The sequence below is a fragment of the Nyctibius grandis genome, chromosome 4 (assembly GCF_013368605.1).
Source record: "Nyctibius grandis isolate bNycGra1 chromosome 4, bNycGra1.pri, whole genome shotgun sequence".
NCBI lineage: Eukaryota > Metazoa > Chordata > Aves > Nyctibiiformes > Nyctibiidae > Nyctibius > Nyctibius grandis.
Window position 1 is genome coordinate 646267 of NC_090661.1, and position 19178 is coordinate 665444.

The following is a 19178-nucleotide window of genomic DNA, read 5'->3' on the forward strand; positions in this document are numbered from 1 at the left end:
TACACATAACTTATTTTTTTTAACTTTTAAGCAAAATCTGTACTTGGTGGCATCTGGCACAGCCTCCTTGGCTCAGGTATCGCTAGTCAGACACGGCACCTTACCACCAAGCCCCCACTACTCCAGTCACTGTCTCTGCTCAGTCCCACTGAGCTGCTGCAGGGAAGCCCGTGCTCCACACCACCTCCCAGCCCAGACGCTGGATAGAGCAGAGGAGCAACCAGCACCTCCTGAGATGTCTGTTGTGATGAAATAACGAAGGAGATCGTTGCTAAGACGGGCACTTGGCAGATATTACGTGCTTTCACAACCAGGAAGATTTTGATTACCAGTCCCAAGCTAGTGATTAAAGAGCATTTCAGCTCCTGGAATAATCTGAACCAAAGCCACGGAGCTAATCTCTTCCCCTTCATCACCCCGGCTGGCAGCGGTGCGGCACCCTAACGAGCTGGCGGCTCTCCCGAGCCCCATCACTTCCCCAGTCCCAGCACAGAGGCAAGCCACACTCTTTTGGGGTGGCTTGTACCCAAGTTTTGGGGTCTTCCCACAGTACCTGTTTTGGGGTCTTCCCACAGCGCCGATATCTTCGCGACGTACGGCATGGATTTCTTCCGGGGCCCCGATTTCAAGAGGACGGTGTCTCGCACCCGGATGATCTCCCCATCTCTCTCCACAGCCTGGTAGCTCTTGCGAACGGCCGGCTCGGGTTCATTCTGTACCATTAGAACACACACACACAAAATAAAACAACCTGAGGGCACAGGCAAGGGGTTAGTTTAGTGTTTGCTGCCCTAATCCAAGGCTCCTTTGGTCCTGCTGCGAATAAAAGCTCGCCTAAGCCTACTCAGAGCTAAGTGCTTCCACTCCAAGAGATCTCCAAGAGAAGATAAGACCACTCGGGGCATCTCTGTTCCCACCAGGTTGGTTTATAACAACAATCAGGCCAAATGAGTTACTTTTTCTACGGGTAGGGCATCCATAGGTAAAGAAAGCTCATGGAGAAAGAGCATCCAAGTGCTCGCAGGTCACACATGGCCAAAGTTTTCAAATAAAACAAGAGAGCAAACACAACTATTTCTCCTATGCAGTGCTGGCAGTAAGGAGCAGGTGTCACAAAAGCATTATTTCTGAAATTAATACCCTTATTTCAAATTAAAACCAACTGCTCCTTCAATTCTGCATGCAAAAACCTTCAGAAAAATCACCATTTTATCCGCCTACCTGTGCCTTGCCTTCATACCCAAAGGCATGGAAAACCCGGTGTATTTTGAATGCTGTGCATTTCTCCAATACAAATATTGTAAGAAAATAAATAAAAGGGGAAACATTTCACCTGAGCAGGGCAGGGGGTGGCAGGGAGGCAGCGGCACAAAGCTCTCCTTAACGAGATGGCTACCATTGCCTGTACCCTCTAACCTTACACAATGATCACTTTTTGGACTGTGAACTGGGCAGGGGGTTATTTTATTTAATTTTTGCTCTGAAAACTCATTTCAGAATGCCTGAGTAGGCCGGGTTTACCTCCTGCCAGACCGCCCAGGCAAAGGAGATTAACGGTGTGCTGCTCCTTCCGAGGTGTCACAGACTGAGCGACGGGTGCCAGGGGCCCATCTCTGCCTTTCACGGGCTCCAGCCTCGCACCCACACACAGCCCCGAGGGCTGAAGCCCCGAAACCCTTCGTGGATGATGCTCTTGGCAGCTCCAGGTTGTACCCCCGCCCCACGCGGCGCCACGGCTCCCCTGGCTGCTGACACTCACTGCACGTAGCTCAACACCTTGTCCCACCTTCCCAGACAGCACGTGGGCCCACGTGCCACGTCCACAGCTCTGATGTTTCAATAACACGAAGGATATCGCCTTCTCTCTCAACTGAAGTGGACTTTACTGGAGTGAATTAAATTTTCTGGCAGGAAGTTTCCAGTCATGCAAGAGCCAGACTCTGCCCCTGAACACAACGAATGGGAAAGTACAGACAAGGAATCCTTGAAGGAGTGTGTGAAGGAGTGTGTAGGAAGAGTGTGGCCAACAGGTCAAGGGAGGTTCTCCTGCCCCTCTACACGGCCCTGGTGAGGCCACATCTGGAGTAACTGTGTGCAGTTCTGGGCCCCCCAGTTCAAGAAAGATAAGGAATTACTGGAGAGAGTCCAGCGAAGGGCTACAAAGATGGTCAGAGGGCTGGAGCATCTCTCTTATGAGGAGAGGCCGAGGGAGCTGGGGCTGTTCAGCTGGAGAAGAGCAGACTGAGGGGGGATCTTATCAACACTTACAAATACCTTAGGGGTGGGTGTCAGGGGGATGGGGCCAGACTCTTCTCAGTGGTGCCCAGTGACAGGACAAGGGGCAATGGGCACAAGCTGAAACATGGAAAGTTCCACCTGAATATGAGGAGGAACTTCTTTACTGTGAGGGTGGCAGAGCCCTGGCACAGGCTGCCCAGGGAGGCGGGGGAGTCTCCTTCTCTGGAGATATTCAAACCCGCCTGGACACGACCCTGTGCAACGTGCTCTGGGTGACCCTGCTTTGGCAGGGGTTGGACTGGGTGGTCTCCAGAGGCCCCTTCCAACCCTGAACCATTCTGTGATTCTGTGAGTGACTGGCCATCGCACCAGATCAGTTACAAGGAGGAGGATATTGGGTGCTAGAAAAATTCCATCTGGGAGCCAGGATACTGTCCCAGTCCTCTGTGCTCTCCAGGAGATTCCTGCTGGGTGACAGCCACCATCAGCGAGAACAACCACCTCACGAGAGCTGCCTTTAGACAACCACTCCTTGTAAGAAGGCTAAAACCTCCCTCATTTTCTCAGACAGGTTCGCCCTACCTAACCCAGGAGGAAGAAGCTAGAGGCTGATCTCTGTAGGTTGGACTCACAGGTGCTACAGGTGCCACCCTTGTAAATGCCAAAGCCAGAAGCATTCGTCATCGTGGCGGTTCAGCTGATGCTAGCACAGGAGCAGCAGGTTTTCCTTCCTTTCCAAACCACGGGTCATGCTGTGCGAGGTAACACCAGGGCGCAGGAGAAAAACAAAGCCAACAGCAGCTCGGCCTCGAAGCCCAGCCAAAACTGGGCTCCCCAGTTCAAGAGGGACAGAGATCTACTGGAGAGAGTCCAACGGAGGGCTATGAGGATGATGAAGGGACTGGAACACCTGCCTTAGGAGGAAGGGTTGAGAGACCTGGGGCTTTTGAGTGTGGAGAAGAGAAGATTGAGAGGATCTGATTAATGGGTATGAATAGATGAGGGCTGAGTGTCAAGAGGGAAGGGGCAACCTCTTGTCACTTGTGCCCTGCGATAGGACAAGGGGCAATGGGTGCGAGCTGGAGCACAGGAAGGTCAACCTCAACGTGAGGAAGAACTTCTTTACTGTAAGGGTGACAGAGCACTGGCACAGGCTCCCCAGAGAGGGTGTGGAGTCTCCTTCTCTGGAGCCTTCCAAGCCCCGTGTGGATGCGTTCCTGTGTGACCTGCCCTAGCCTGGTCCTGCTCTGGCAGGGGGTTGGACTCGATGATCTCCAGAGGTCCCTTCCAACCCCTCACATTCTATGAAAAGGCACTATTTGCTTGTCCAGGAGGTTCTAGATGGCATCTAGTGACCACCTCCACCTTGAAGCAAGACCCAAAACGCTCTCAAGCCTCCACGATCTTAGTCCCCTGGAGATGTACAAGTGGGAATAGCCGTACACACGCAAAAACCAGCGCTCCACAGACACCTACCACGACGTAGACGGCCTTCTCGCAGGCCGTGCCGACGGGCATCCAGCCGTTGGTAGCCCTCCGCCTGCCGATGCGCTGCTGCTTCGGGTGGGAGTGACCTCCTGCCGCTTTGCTGTCGGAGGCGTGGAGACAGCCCGGAGTATTTCGGAGCCCGGATTTGGAGCCGCTGGGAGGCTTCGAGCTCTGGGGACATTCGCGGGCCATGGTCTGAGGGTCAGAGTTGGGGGTCTGCAGATGAGGAACGGGTTCTGCAGCCGGTGGCACGCTGGGTACAGGACATCCTGAGAGCGGGTGGGCAGGCGACGCGGGGTGCCCTGCCACAGGGATTGTGAGGTTCAGCTGGTCCAGAGACTTGCAGCCTTCTAAGGGAAGAAAAGAGGCACGTATGTAACTTGAAACAAGATGACCACACAATTGGGACTATCCCAAGCTACCACTGCTGTCCCCTGAAATTCCCTTTATTGCATTAGAGCAGTAAAGACTCTTCACGTTGTCGTTTCATTTTGCACCGTCACTGGATTCTGAAAGCAAAGACACTTCCAAGCCTGCGATGCTCCAACGTGTTGCTGCCGATGACGCCGCACTACAACAAACCCAGCTGAAATCCCCCGAAGTAACGCCAGCGTGAGGCTGGCCAGTGGCCAAAGCAGTTCCAGCCTGTCAATATGTATAAAAGAAATAAAAGGCTTATCAAAACGCCGGGGAGGATTAAACCACACCAGCAGAAGCAGCCAGCTTCTTTCAAACAGCCAAATTCTACTAGTCGGGGAAAACTGAGAAGATCCTCCAAAATAACTCCAGAAATATGAAACAACGTAGAACAAAACTCTGTAAGACGATGCACGCTGCTGCCTTCAGCAAAACCGCGTCCCCAAAGCAGACGCGTTAACCACCACAGGTCAGTAGCTTGGCTGGCGCACTCAGGACACCTCACACCGCTCCAGGAGGCACAAAACAAGGCCTCAGCCCTGGCCAACGCGTCCAACCAGGGCATGTTGGATCTGAGTTACCCCCCGTGAGCAGGCAGACAGCTCCCAGAGCAACGCACACCGCAGCCCTGCTCCCTGGACCTGACAGTGTGCTTTTTGGGGGACCAGCTTCAGGCCACCTCCAGGAGATGCCTCCAGACCAGAGTGTGTCCTAGCAGACCTGTGGGACTGCACAGCTGCTAAAACATCTAAAAGTGAAAAAGCACCCGAGGTCACCCAGCTCCAGTGACAGGACAAGAGGACACAGCCTCAAGCTGCGCCAGGGGAGGTTCAGGTTGGACATTAGGAAGCATTTCTTCTCAGCAAGGGTCATTAGCCATTGGAAGGGGCTGCCCAGGGAGGTGGTGGAGTCACCATCTCTGGAGGGGTTTAAGAAAAGACTGGACATGGCACTTAGTGCCATGGTCTAGTTGCCACGGTGGTGTCAGGGCAATGGTTGGACTCGATGAGCCCAGAGGGCTCTTCCAACCTCACTGATTCTGTGATTCAATCCACAAAACAAAGCCTAAACTACTCTGATGTTGCAGGCTTTTAAATCAAAGTTGCTCCCAAGGTAGGAACTCACACTAAGGAAGAGCTTCGCAGCAGGGTGACACCCAGCTAGTGATTACACACCCCTGGCACCACCATGAGAAATCATCGAGTGCACGGGGAGGGCTGAACCCCGAAAAATACTCTGCTTGCACCCTGCATCCTTCTGGTTGCACAAAGCCAGAGGCACCAGCACGCAACATTTCAGGAACAAAGTCGACTGACGTGACCTCAGGGCATGACACAGAAAACCATCAGCCAAGAGCACACTGCTGAGCTGGTTGTCTTGCAAGCACGCAGCTTCAGAGAGCACTGAAGCCACCAGTGAGCACGGTCTAGCTGCTACTGTAGGCAGCGGCACCATGACAGGGGGGTATTTAGGGAAAATGGAAATTATACCTCAACCAAACGCTCCTGAGTTTCAGCAGCTTCCTACAATGGAAGATGACAAAGCCTCGCTCAACCATAACTTCATCCCCCTACCTGAAAATCTGGTTTAAGTGGCTAAGTCATGGCTCCCTCAGGCCTGAACACATGGTGAGCTGGAAGATCGATGTTTACACTCCCACCAGCTGAAGAAGACAGACAGGGGCAGAGGAGAGCCAGGCAAGTAACTACATCACCTCTCACACCGCCACCTCTTCTCCTTTCAATGCCTTGTGTTCAGACATTCTTTAAGATGGCATCACTGCTCGCCAAACTAATGGTGTACGCGGCACTTACAACTCAGAATCAATGAATGAGGTCGGAAGAGCCCTCTGGGATCATCGAGTCCAACCATGGCCCTGACACCACCACGGCAACTAGACCAGGGCACTAAGTGCCATGGCCAGGCTTTTCTTAAACCCCTCCAGAGATGGTGACTCCACCACCTCCCTGGGCAGCCCCTTCCAATGCCTAATGACCCTTGCTGAGAAGAAATGCTTCCTAATGGCCAACCTGACCCTCCCCTGGCCAAGCTTGAGGCTGTGTCCTCTTGTCCTAGCGCTGGTTGCCTGGGAGAAGAGCCCGACTCCCACCCCGCTACAACCTCCCTTCAGGTACTTGTAGACTGCACTAAGGTCACCTCTGAGCCTCCTCTTCTCCAGGCTAAACACCCCCAGCTCCCTCAGCCATTCCTCGGAGGTCAGACCCTCCAGACCCTTCACCAGCTTGGTCGCCCTCCTCTGCACTCGCTCCAACACCTCAACATCTCTCTTGAAGTGCGGGGCCCAGAACTGGACACAGGATTCAAGGTGCGGCCTCACCAGTGCTGAGTACAGAGGGACGATCACTTCCCCAGACCGGCTGGTCACACTGCTCCTAACAGAGGCCAGGATGCCATTGGCCTTCACGGCGGTGATACTCCAGCATCTGGCCAAACACCAGACTCGACCCGAATCGTTACGCAGCCCTGCCAGATCTCATCTGTAAGATCTCAAACGGCTGCACCCCCACACAGCTCGCACCAGCAACAGCCCAATGACCGAGGCAGTGCCTGCTCCTTCGCACCGCTCTGTGAAGATACTTCAGCCCCGAGAGCTGCTGGGAATGGAGGAGGAACTCAGCCTGATGTGCTTCAGACCCTCCGCTCAGAGCAGCCCGGCAGGATGGCGAGAGGCCTCGCAGAGCACGGAGCAACTAAACCCCAGTCATTTTACACGGCTCAAAGCTACGCGGTTCGCTCTGGCGTGACCAGTCACGAGTCACCTTCTCACTGCCCAAACCCTTTCACCGATTCTACACTTTCCACGCCAATAAGACCTTTCAGTGGGAAAACCCTCGGGGCTAAACATGGGGGAAGAGGAGAGGAAATGCAGATTTGTTCCGAGCCGCAGTTGGGCTGCCGAAGCTGAGCCAGAGCTCGCCTCCGGCAACGAGACACCTTCGTCGGCCACCACGCTGAACCAGCCCTCCTCTCCTGGGAACGCCGAGCGAGACCTGCTCCTTACCTGCTGCAAAAGGCATTTTGTAGGGGTAGCTGTTGCGCCCCGCGTGCACGCCGCCAACCCTGCCCTCGGGCACGTGCACCACGCCGCAGACGCTGTAGCTGTTGATGGCCGTCCCTTCTCCGCAGCAGTACGGCGAGTTACACCAGTGGAGCGGCTGGAAGTGAGCCCCGGCCGGCAAGGAGCCGGGCGACACCAAGAGCCCCTCGCAGGGAGCGGGTTGGGAAAGCTCGTCCTTGGGGTAAACGGAGCAGTGAGAGTAGCCACTGTATCCACTTTGGCCATAATAAACGTAAAACCCGTTGAGCGGAGTCAGATCGGAGGCTTCGTAGAGACATCCACAATCCGCGTGGTTCCCGGGCACGGGCAGGGGAGGGAACTGCTGCACGGGGAAGGAAGGCTGATGAAACTCCTGCTTGGGGGTCGGCGATTTCTCCCCGGGTCTTCCGTACTCCGGCTTCATGGAAGCTTGCCCCCCCATGAGCAAAGGCAGTCTGTGGTAGAAACCCTCCGTGCTGGCGTAGGAGCCCGACAGCGACTCGTAAGGGACGGGCTCTGTCCCGTAGAGCCGAGAGGAGTCCCGCTGCTCTCCCTTCCCCAAAGCGCCCAGAGTAAGCCCTCGCCAGCCGTGCTGCCCGTCCGTTTTGAAGCTGGCCGTTTCCTTCTTGGATTTGACGCAATTCTTCCTCCCGGCTTTGGCCCATTTGAGCGTAGATTTGGAGCAGTGGTTCTCGGACTTGCCCTCTCCGTCCGATTTACTCCTCTGCTTCAGGGGTTGGTCTTTCTCATGGGTCAGCTTCAGAAAGGCCACGGCGTTCAGGCTGGCCAGTCTCTTTGGGGTGGGATGGTAGGAGATGGCACCGTCCTCCCTCTTTGTGCCGTCGTCAAAGACCTCATCCAGCGAATGGTCACAGCTATTGCATTTCTGACTGGGCTCGTGCCGGTTCTTTCCTTTCCCTGCTTTCACAGCTGTTTTTTCCAGCGCAGGCCAGTTGTCACCAGCTTTGCAGTGCAAGCTCTTACCGGTACAGTCTCCGCCGGCTTTAACGGAGTCCCTCCGACAACGCCTGCCTGATAACAAGCCATCGTCCCGTTCAAAAAGCAGGTTGTTCACCGCCTCCGCGTTCAGCGAGGCCAGCCTGCGCTTCCTGGGCTCTGAAGGAGCGCTGTCAAGGTCTTGCTCTGTCCCTGGATAAGTTATTGTGCACTTTTCCCCCGATGAATCACTCTTCCCTGCTCCCACAGGCTGAACTTGTTCGGAGAACAAAGCAGGTCCCAAACCCTCCATCCAACTGGGAAGGTCCTTTTTTTTACAGCTCTGGGTCTGTTTTGACAGAGATCCAGCCACGTCCTCCAGCCTGGTGAGGAGCACTTTGCAGGTCTTTTTGCTCACCGAGGGGAGCAGGCGTCTCCGCAGCGGGTACGTCTTTCGCACCTCGTGCAAATTCTTGCTTTTGTTCGTCCCCACAAACCCGCTCGGACAGCTCGGAGCCTCGGTGGCATCTCCGTCCCTCTGCTCGCCACACTCTGCGTCGGTCCTGTCCATCCTCCTGCTGCCCGCCGGGGACGAAGCTCGGCCAGCAGAACCAGCTGGATGTTTCAGAAGGAAAAGTTGTTTCTTCCGGGCATGCGTCATAGGATCAATGTCCAATCCTGCGAACGAACAGAAGAAAACATCTATTAATATCGCTGAGAGGGACCCGGCTCCTCACAAAGCACCAACTGCCAATTAGGAAATATTTGGGGAAGCTTGTTTCTATACACAGCAGAGTCTTCTTGGGTGATGGCCAGTTAAGCCAATTAAGAGACAGGATGCAATGAGATGCGGCTTAATATTAAGCCGTAGAACACGACTGTAATTAAAAGCAAGGCGGTGACAGCAAATGCCACAGCAGCTGGGAAAAGCAGGGTATGGCCAGCAAGCTGCTTCACCCCGCTCCCAGTCCGAGGACGCTCCCCGTTCCACTGATCCTGTTTCTAACACGTTACAGATTCTCATCAAATCTACGAAAGCTGATCTGGATGCTGGTCCGGGGCACGCAGCAGAAACAAACCCCAGGTATCTGACTGCTTGCATGTTGTTACAGGCAGAATGTTTCATTGTCGTTTGCTGAAACAATTAGACCAAAGAAAAACAAAAAGTCCACCTACTCATGTGAAAAGTAAACTCCGTCTATTAAGCAGAGATCTGCCAACATTAATAAATTAAATACATGCAAATCCCTGTGCAGGTTAGAACCTGGCTACTCCCTGCTGCTGTCGTTCCCTACGGTCGTATTTTATAAACGTTGTGGACATTAAAGAACCAAATCAACAGGCTCAGCAGAGAGGCCCTAAAAATACGTTTATGGGAGGAAAAAGAATTACTCATCTGCATGTCATTCCTGACTTTTCATCTAGATGCTATGTGAAGTCACAGTTCAAAACTGACACAAATTACTAAAACATAGAGAGATAAGAATCTGCACCCAGAGCAGGAACCGCCTCGCTGGAGGAACGGCTGAGCAGAGCAACACCCAGCACCCCACCGAAGCTGCTGGCAGAGCGGGCAGCTGCAGCACAGCTGGACTCTCCTGGCCAGGTAGAACATAGAATCATAGATCATAGACTCATAAATTGGGAGGGGTTGGAAGGGACCTCTGGAGATCATCGAGTCCAACCCCCTGCCAGAGCAGGACCAGGCTAGGGCAGGTCACACAGGAACGCGTCCAGACGGGGCTTGGAAGCCTCCAGAGAAGGAGGGTCCACACCCTCTCTGGGGAGCCTGTGCCAGGGCTCTGGCACCCTCACAGTAAAGAAGTTCTTCCTCATGTTGAGGTTGAACTTCCCGTGCTCCAGCTCGCATCCATTGCCCTGCACAAGTGACAAGAGGTTGCCCCTTTCCTCTTGACACCCACCCTCATCTATTTATACCCATTAACCAGATCCCCTCTCAATCTTCTCTTCTCCACACTCAAAAGCCCCAGGTCTCCCAACCTTTCCTCCTAAGGCAGGTGTTCCAGTCCCTTCATCACCCTCGTAGCCCTCTGTTAGACTCTCTCCAGTAGATCTCTGTCCCTCTTGAACTGGGGAGCCCAGAACTGAACGCAATACCCCAGGTGAGGTCTCAACAGGGTAGAGGGGGAGGAGGACCTCCCTCGATCTGCTGGACACACTCTTCTGAATGCGGTCTGGCCCTGATGTACCCTAAGAGGGAACTTCCCCTGCAAACGCCCAAGGCACCCCAGCTGCAGGAGGAGGATGGCTCCCCCAGGCAGCACATCGCAAGAGGTCTCCATGGAGAGGCGGGGAGGAAGCACCAAACCCAGAAGAAACAGAGACAACTGCTGACTGCCCTCACCCAAGGGTCAGCGCAGAGCCTGGGGCCTCACCCAGCCACGCAACGGGTACGGCCCAGGCGTTCCCACCACACCGCGAGTAGGAGCTCGCTACTCAACGGCCTCTAAGTATTTAGTAAGCAAGTGATACGAGAGGAGCAGCACCGTCTGGAGAGCCCCTTCAGCCACGAGTTGGCTTCCGAGTTATCCAACAAACTAAACCTGATTTTTAGCTTTCCTGTTCCATTTTTTTTGCATTTTTTTTGCCTTTGCACTCCTGCATTTCAACCTCAGCAAGCGACCTGCAGCAGGCTCGTGCCAGGTATCTGAGAATTAAGCAATTTTGCAGTCTGGAGGAGCACACGTTCACATAAGAAGCCGTAGGTCTAACACTAAGGATACAGGTAGGTGACACTAACCTGTAAACATTAAAAAAAGTTAACCTAATTAAGCGATACTGGAATAGATTTAATTAAATCTGTACCTGAGCACAGGAAAGAGCAGAAAAGGACAATTGCTGGCATTTAATGGTATTTATGAAATAGTCAGATTCCCTTCAGCAGCACCAAAGAGTTGGTCTTCACATCAGCATCAACCTCGGAGTGGTTTGATCTTCGCTGCAGTCGGGGATTTGGCTGGAACACCTCTCCATTGACACGATCGACACCGGTCTGCCACTTCCGAGGCTTTAATTAAAGCTACTACTGCCTTTGCAGTGATTAGAACAAAGCTGCTGAATTACAAGAACTGTTCATTTGATATGGTTTAATCAAGCTGATAATTAGATTATCTATTTGAAATAAGCCCACTGTGTTTTAATTGACTTGCTTATATATGCCTTAACTAAAAGAAACTTCGGGCTTGAAAGCCACTGTGGTTTGCACGGTGCTTTTCTAGATGTCAGACTCTTCCCAGCGTGTTTTGGGGTAACTGACCCCTTACACCCCATGACACACAGGGTATCCCCCTAGTGCTCTGTGGGGAGCAAACATTTATGTATATCCATGGTGGGTTTGATTAGAAAACAGGTTCTGGAAATTAGGAGGATGCTTATCAAGTCAGACAGACAATTTCCTCCAAAACTGGAATTCTTCTTGCCCAAGAGGCCAAACTGACCACACAAACTCCACCTCTGCAGTTTGCAAGAGGACTATAATTTCAAAAACAAATCGGGCAGAGCAGGGTTTGGCAGGGGCAGCCCGGGCATCCTACGTAACCGTGCCCTGGGGAGGACAACCTTTCCCAGGCTATATTGGCCAGTGGTTTCCTTGCAGCTCTCACCCTATTTTCTGTTGTCCGTACCGAGAGGCTGAGCGTCTGGCAGAGGTGCCCAGCGGAGAGGTGAAAAACCCAAAATAAACAGCCGTGGCTTGCCTTAAAAACCAGCAGCAGCCACCTTCTCCTCAAGCTTTCGCCAGCAGCAGCGTGACCTTCTGGCCACCCACCACACACCCTTCACTTGCTGGGCTCTACAGCCTGCCAGCACTCAAATGAGTTAGAGTATCTATCAAAACCTGAGTACCACAGACATGACTTTGTTCCTACCTCATCTGCTCTAAAGTTAGAAAAATCCTGGCAGCGACTGAAGGACGGGGATTTTTCCAACAGTGGAGCAGAGTCATTAACACCACAGTGACCATCTCCCCTGTTTGACCCTATGAGGAATGCCAAGACAAACAACACCTTAAATAAAACACCTTTTCTGGAACCTAAGCATAGGAATGCTTTAAGCAGCACTACCCAAAGTGAAGACTGATTTTTCCTCCCCCTCCTTTTTTCAACATGTTCCCTAGAACTGCGAGAAACCCACCTCCCTCTCCAAAGCCCGGACACAAGATGTGTCTTCCAGCCCAAAGCAGGTAGCAACATCTTGCCGTGTTGTAACGCGTTTACACAGCTCATACTCCAACCCAGCTTTCATCACTGACAGGCTGCAACCAGGAGTGTCAAGAGAAACACTCGAGTTGAACATGCAAAGATGACAACAGAGATATCAAGTCAAAAAGGCATTAAAGCAGGAAGAGCACCAAGATTCGATGCAATCCATTTTAAGAGTCTCAGTCGCGTAAGCCCTTTGACACGACAAGTTCTTGGGCACAACAGGAATCAATCACAGGCAGCTGGGATTTTAATTATTGCTTTTTTAATAAAAGGAGGTTATGTCTGCATAGATCTCCTTGGCACCTGGCCTCTAAGTTCTCTCTCCCACACTCAGAGGTCAGCTGCTCTAACACCATAACGCACTGATCTACAGATGAAGAACTAAATATCTGGAAATTTGTGGAAAGGCAAAATAAGCCGACCCCACACATTCTGGCATTGTAGCCAAGTAAATCCTTTAAGTGCCAGCAAGGAAAACACCAGTACCATCCAGCAGCACATGATCGTAAACCCTCTGCAACCCAGCTTCACAGCAGAAACACAGGACAACGTGCAGAAATACAACCAAAGTAACTCAGGCAAACGCAGAAGTTGGCATTACTCTCAAATTTCTACGATGGATTCCTTGGGTAAACAAAAACAAACAAAAAAATCAGCCAAGTTTCTCCCCGACCTACTCAGTTTGGAGACCGAGAGGTTATTCTTCCACATCCCACCCCACTAAAAACCTAAGTCCAAAGTCAGGTGAATTCTGTTTGTCTTCAGACACATGACTGAACCCCATTTGCTCTGCGCTGCCTCAATATTTATTATCAGTATATTATCAATAGAAATAAACCAATTTTAAGTGGATCAGTTGCAAAGTGTGGTTGAAAAGGTTCAGTTTCTACACAGGGAACTTTCCCCTGATACCACCACAATAAAACCACCACCACAACCCACTGAGTGGTTTGTAGAAGTTGGGGCATTGTTTATCCTCCCAAGTCTACCACTACCTGAAGGGAGGTTGTAGCGGAGTAGGGGTCAGCCTCTTCTCCCGGGCAACCAGTGATAGGACAAGAGGACACAGCCTCAAGCTTCGCCAGAGGAGGTTCAGGTTGGACATTAGCAGCATTTCTTCTCAGCAAGGGTCATTAGCCATTGGAAGGGGCTGCCCAGGGAGGTGGTGGAGTCACCATCTCTGGAGGGGTTGAAGAAAAGCCTGGCCATGGCACTTAGTGCCCTGGTCTAGTTGCCATGGTGGTGTCAGGGCAATGGTTGGACTCAATGAGCCCAGAGGGCTCTTCCAACCTCATTGATTCTGTGAAACAAGTTCAACAAAGCAGTTTAGTGTAACCAGCTGCATCCAGAGCCCACCAAGCATTTGGAAGCTAGTCGGAATTGCTGCCTCCTTCCTCAGACTGGACTGGTTCTGAAAAATTGTCTTGACAGCTGCTGAACCCAAACCAGATCAGAACAAAGCAAAATTAAACACCACCACCACCGGTCCAGTTTTCTGCTAGAATAAAACACTACCCAAACAGCAAAATCAGAAGAGAGTTGATGCCTCATTAGCAGGAAAATAAAGCAAGTGTGTTAACAGCTGCATTTTCTGTAATCACGCAGCTGCAGCATCTGTCTCTCCATCTCCATCACTTGATTGCGAGTGAAATTAGAAGAAACTAGTCTGGGACTACCCGTTCAAGCACCATTTCCTTTCCAAGGCTTCACTACGGAGACGCGCTCGTTCCACGGAGACGATGCCAAAAGCACAGAAATTTAAAGCTTTTAAAGCTCCTCATCCATTTGGCACTTCAGTAATACACAAAGAGTTACGACAACACGGATCTTCCTCTCCACACGCATCTTCTTGTTGACTTTCAGCCCTCGTCTACTTGAAGAAGTTATATCCATTTAAATTGGCGCAGCTCATGCTATGACAACAGCCCTGTAACTGTGAGTATCTGGAGGATCAGCTCCTTTCTCCCCGCTGCTTTCACAGTCGAGCAATCCCTGGTGCTATAAGGAGGGCGTTGCATGAAGGAAGCCTCCCAGGAGCTCTCGAAAATCCAGATAAATCACAGAAGCCTCAGGTATCCCAGGCTGAACCACCTCAACGCCATGCGAGCAGAAGCATCGTTTCAACCTCAAACATTTAGAAAAACAGTAATTGTTGCAGGCTGCAATTTGTCTTCCCAGGGTCCAGCCCTGATTTTTCTCCCGAGGCCCATCGAAAGCTCCATCATCCACACGCTCCAGAGAAAACTGTTTATACAGAGCTCGTTAGAGTGCAGAAAAGGCTTGGTCCTCTCTCTCATCAACACAGCCCTGTTTGCCAGCTCCTCCCGAGCGCCACGCGAATACCGTGCCGGAGGACGCAGCCCGTGCCTCCGGAGCTCCAGACAGGCTGGCAAAGAGGGATCTGGGGCAACTCTCGCGCTGTCAGGAGAGGATCTCTGGATGGGACTCGGCTCTGCTCCACTCCCTGGTCCAACACCGGTAATTATAACTGCGTTGCGAAAGCCTGTGCTCGAGCCACGTCGCTGGGAGTGTTGCAGAACGTGTGTGGCCGTGATGAATTACAGTGCTCAACCCGCTGCAATTATAACCCGATGCTTTACAACCAGGAGTGCTAAACCTGTCAGAAGGCAATGGCAAGCCGGGAACGAAACACGCCGGGGCGCAGCCCCTACCTGCACGGCTGACCACTTGCATAAACACGGGCTAGACCTGTTACCACCCCGCAGAGACGATCCCCAGCTGACACCTTGGGAGAGCCCGTCCTGGCCTCGATTATCTGCTTTCAGATCTTGCCTAGTGGCAGTGCTCTGAAGCGCTTTGCAGGGAAGCCAAAATTAAATTTCTCCGGCTGTTCTCACACTCTCCACAGCCCCAGCAAGCTGCGTTCACAAGGAAGAAGAAAGAAAGAAAAGAAGAAATCCTTGCTGCTCCACCAAAGCCTGACCTTCAGTGCACGAGAGCCCAGCAAACAGGAGTCCCCCGAGCAGGCACAGAGCCCCGGGCAGACGGAGCTCCTGGAACCCCGGGCTCCGACCTCCTCTCTCCACGCAGCATTTGTGACCAGCACCACTTAGGAGTAAACTGCTTAATTCAACTCACAGCTGGTTGAGAAAAGCCAGCTCTTCCGATAGCAGTGGGAAAGAGGATGTACAAGTTTGGGGAGAGCGGGGAAATGCTTCCTCACAAATCGATGACAAGGTGTGCTGTTGGGGGACTAACACCACATCTGGAGAAAGCACACTCCTTTCTGGAAAGGCCCCAGCGCTCCTTTCCCCGTTACTGATGCTAAGAAGCCATGTGAGTGTGTTACGTTCTCAGTGAAGGGCGGCCACTTAAGTTGAATATTCAGTAAATGCTCTAGCAAAAAATAAACGTGGGAAGTAACGCGATCTCAGCAACTCAAACATCAGCCACTAAAACCAGATCAAGCTCTGTCTGAGCCCTGCCAAACAGCACCATGACATCGGTTCAGGCGAGGTCAGAGCTCAAGAGGCAACACAGAACCACAGAATCAATGAGGTTGGAAGAGCCCTCTGGGCTCATCGAGTCCAACCATTGCCCTGACACCACCATGGCAACTAGACCAGGGCACTAAGTGCCATGGCCAGGCTTTTCTTAAACCCCTCCAGAGATGGTGACTCCACCAGCTCCCTGGGCAGCCCCTTCCAATGGCTAATGACCCTTGCTGAGAAGAAATGCTTCCTCATGTCCAACCTGAACCTCCCCTGGAGAAGCTTGAGGCTGTGTCCTCTTGTCCTATCACTAGTTGCCTGGGAGAAGAGGCTGAAACCACTTCTTTGCCAACGCTGTCATTATTCCTGCAGTGCAAAGCCCACCATCAGCTTCTCACCTCTCAAGACCAATCTGAAAAAAAAAAAATTAAAGCTGAGAACGCTGGATAACCGGACCCACCGACGCTGCTGCAACAAAAGCCCAGGCAAGGCAGAGGAAATCCCCGGCATTTGCAAGCGCTGGAGATGAGTACGTGGAGGTGGGGGTGAAAATCAGGCTCAGCTTGTCTGAAGGCTGCCACCTTCGAATGAAAGCACTCACGCTTAAGAGACGCTTTGACACTTGGCCTTTGCTATATCACTCCCCAGTGAATCAGTAATTAAGGTTTCCTTTTAATGAGGCAGGCAGAGCGCAGAGATTAGGCAGGACGAGTGCTGCAGAGGTGCATAGGATGGAGCACCTGAGAAACGGGAAGGCTGAAGTTTACACGGGGTTTGCACTTCTGGAATATCCCAGACATCAGCAGCAACAACTACTACACATAAAATACTAGATATATTAAATATTATACATTTACACAGAATTGCCTGTTAGAACTTTAAATAGGTTCTGCATAAAGCTGCCTACGTGACAGCTACGCTAACGACGCCCTGTAAGACACCCATGAGTAGTTTGAAAAACCAAGTCAAAAATATTTCAGGCCAGCTTTGACAGTCGTGTTTTTAGAAGGAGCACAAGCTTTGCCAATCAAGTTAATCAAGGTTTAAAAAAACCCAAGCCCTGCTCATCTGATTTTCCATATATGCAAAATGCAAACTAAATTCCTTCACGGCAGAAGGCTGAGTCTGGGAAAGTATCAATCACACGTCGCTTTGCTCAGATAGCTCTGGCACCGTTCCTGGTGATACGGACAAAACGGAATAACAAATTACTCCAAGACTTTATTTGAAGAACAAGGTGCAAGATTTTTCTACAGTAAATATTAAAGCTCTTCTATATATTACAATCACACTCTTCCAGAACCGCTTTAGGAACTTCCTCCAAGCTGCTCAGCTTAAATAATTCAAGATGTGCCGTGATTTCGTGTTTTACACGTGCATCTGCCAAACGGTGCTGCCTCGGGGAATTTCAAGGGCAGGTGCATCCCCGCCAGCCCTGCTCCACAGCACGGAGCCGTCGCTGCCATCCCACCTCTGGATCTGGGCTCCCTTGAGATCCAAAGGCAACATGTTACTGCTCAACAAGCTCAAAAGTTGCTTTAGGGGACAAAAAACACCACCACAGGAAATTCAGGGAAGGGCAAGGCATTCCTTCGACGTAACACTGAATTAACCATCCTAAAATCTCACCCAAAATGCAACTTCAAGAACATTATTTTTTCCTTTAAATAATCTTCACCTTATTGTCCTCCCCTCAGAGCATCCCTCAAACTCTCTGACAACCCAGCACCCCACTCAGTGTCTGAACCCTGGGCATTGCGGCTCCAGGTACTGACTCTACCCGTTATCATCTCCGAGAGGAGTGCAGAAGAGAGACTGGATTTTAAAATTTAACAGACACGCATGTTTATAACCTCAACTTAAATTTACAGAAGGCTTAAACCCAGACACGCAAAGAAAGGCTACGTTAAATAGCAAGTTCATGTAATATTTTCAAGGATTCCTGTGTTCTGACTCATCCCCAGCTGAAATACATTGACCAGAGCTACCTCGTCAGACTAAAACTGTAATCTCAACGTATTTTCAGTTCTAGAATAAGTACTTCAGACAGGATCATCTTTCATTTGCAAATACCTATTGTTTCTGTGCAGTTTTAAAAGTAGTATCCCATTACTCCAGCCTCCGCTTGGCCTATACAGAGCAAGTTGTCCATAAAGCAGAACACCTTTCTGGGATTTCAGATTTCCTCCGTCACAGGTTTCGATTCCTCTTTATAGTCAAAGTGCAACAGACATTTCAGAAGAAAATAGTCTTTCTAGTTCTTCATTCTCCCTTTCCTGCCATCACTCGAAATACCAGCATCCTCCACACGCTTCCCCGGCCTCGATCCCCATCCAGAATTCAAGTCAAAGAAAGACTTTACAAAATCACAGAATCAATGAGGTTGGAAGAGCCCTCTGGGCTCATCGAGGCCAACCATTGCCCTGACACCACCATGGCAACTAGACCAGGGCACTAAGTGCCATGTCCAGTCTTGTCTTAAACCCCTCCAGAGATGGTGACTCCACCACCTCCCTGGGCAGCCCCTTCCAGTGGCTAATAACACTGTACAAGTTCCTCTTAAAATTTCACAACTCAACTGGTTTAATGCATTAGGTCAGTCAAAAAAAATTTAGCGCAACTCAACAGTGCTGCAACACCTCCTGATCTGCCAAAGAACAAGTTTCTTAATTCCTGAGGTGGTGTTAACACCCTCACCTGTATGACTGAATTTGGACAAGGGCTTTTTCTGTTGGTTTGTTTTTTAAAGAGCAGTTTATTAACTGATTCTCCATTAAGGGAATTAGCATGCCGGGGTACGGCAGCGGGTAGAAAGGTGGAAGACAGTCACAGACTCAGGGAAGTCCCAAAGCGTGGTCGCACCCGTAGGGGAAACAGATGAGATTTTAGCCTGGAACCTAACGTTATTAATGTCTTCATCAGGCCAGCCTGAACCTCCACCAGCCACTAAGTGCTTCAAGTTAATTGCCTGGCAATTACCCTTTTCATTACTAAGCAATTAGCACTTCAAGGTTTTTAAGTGCCCAGCACTGGCTCTTTCCAGAATTATTAGGGGTCCAGGTCGGGCTGGGGAAACCCAAGCACGGCACGTGGACCATGTCAAACACCCCCGCTGCCACACCGCCCTGACCAAGGCGGAGGAATCACCACCTTAATTTTGATAATTTAAGCCCAGGGAAGCAGAGGGCCCCAACGCCCACGCTGCCAGAGGTCTCAAGCAGAACCAGAAGAGCGTTTCTAGCGACCAGCAGCTCCGTGATGTTGCCATCAGAAATCTGAGGAGAGAACACTCTGAGGCAAGACAGTTGGATGTTGTTGTGTGTCTCCACAGAAGAACTGTTAAGTGGCATTAAAATAACAGAAACC

General features: G+C 51.3%; 1 protein-coding gene across 1 annotated transcript in view; it reads right to left on the minus strand.

Annotated features, from left to right (window-relative positions):
* BAHD1 (bromo adjacent homology domain containing 1) overlaps positions 1-19178 on the minus strand; it is a 36308-nt gene that overhangs the window by 6924 nt on the left and 10206 nt on the right. Inside the window, exons 2-4 of the mRNA XM_068397730.1 lie at positions 7166-8815; positions 3715-4076; positions 554-713 (exon numbers count right to left, since the gene is read on the minus strand). Coding sequence (XP_068253831.1) covers positions 554-713; positions 3715-4076; positions 7166-8798 — 2155 coding nt within the window. The 5' untranslated portion in view covers positions 8799-8815. The remainder of the gene's footprint in view (positions 1-553; positions 714-3714; positions 4077-7165; positions 8816-19178) is intronic.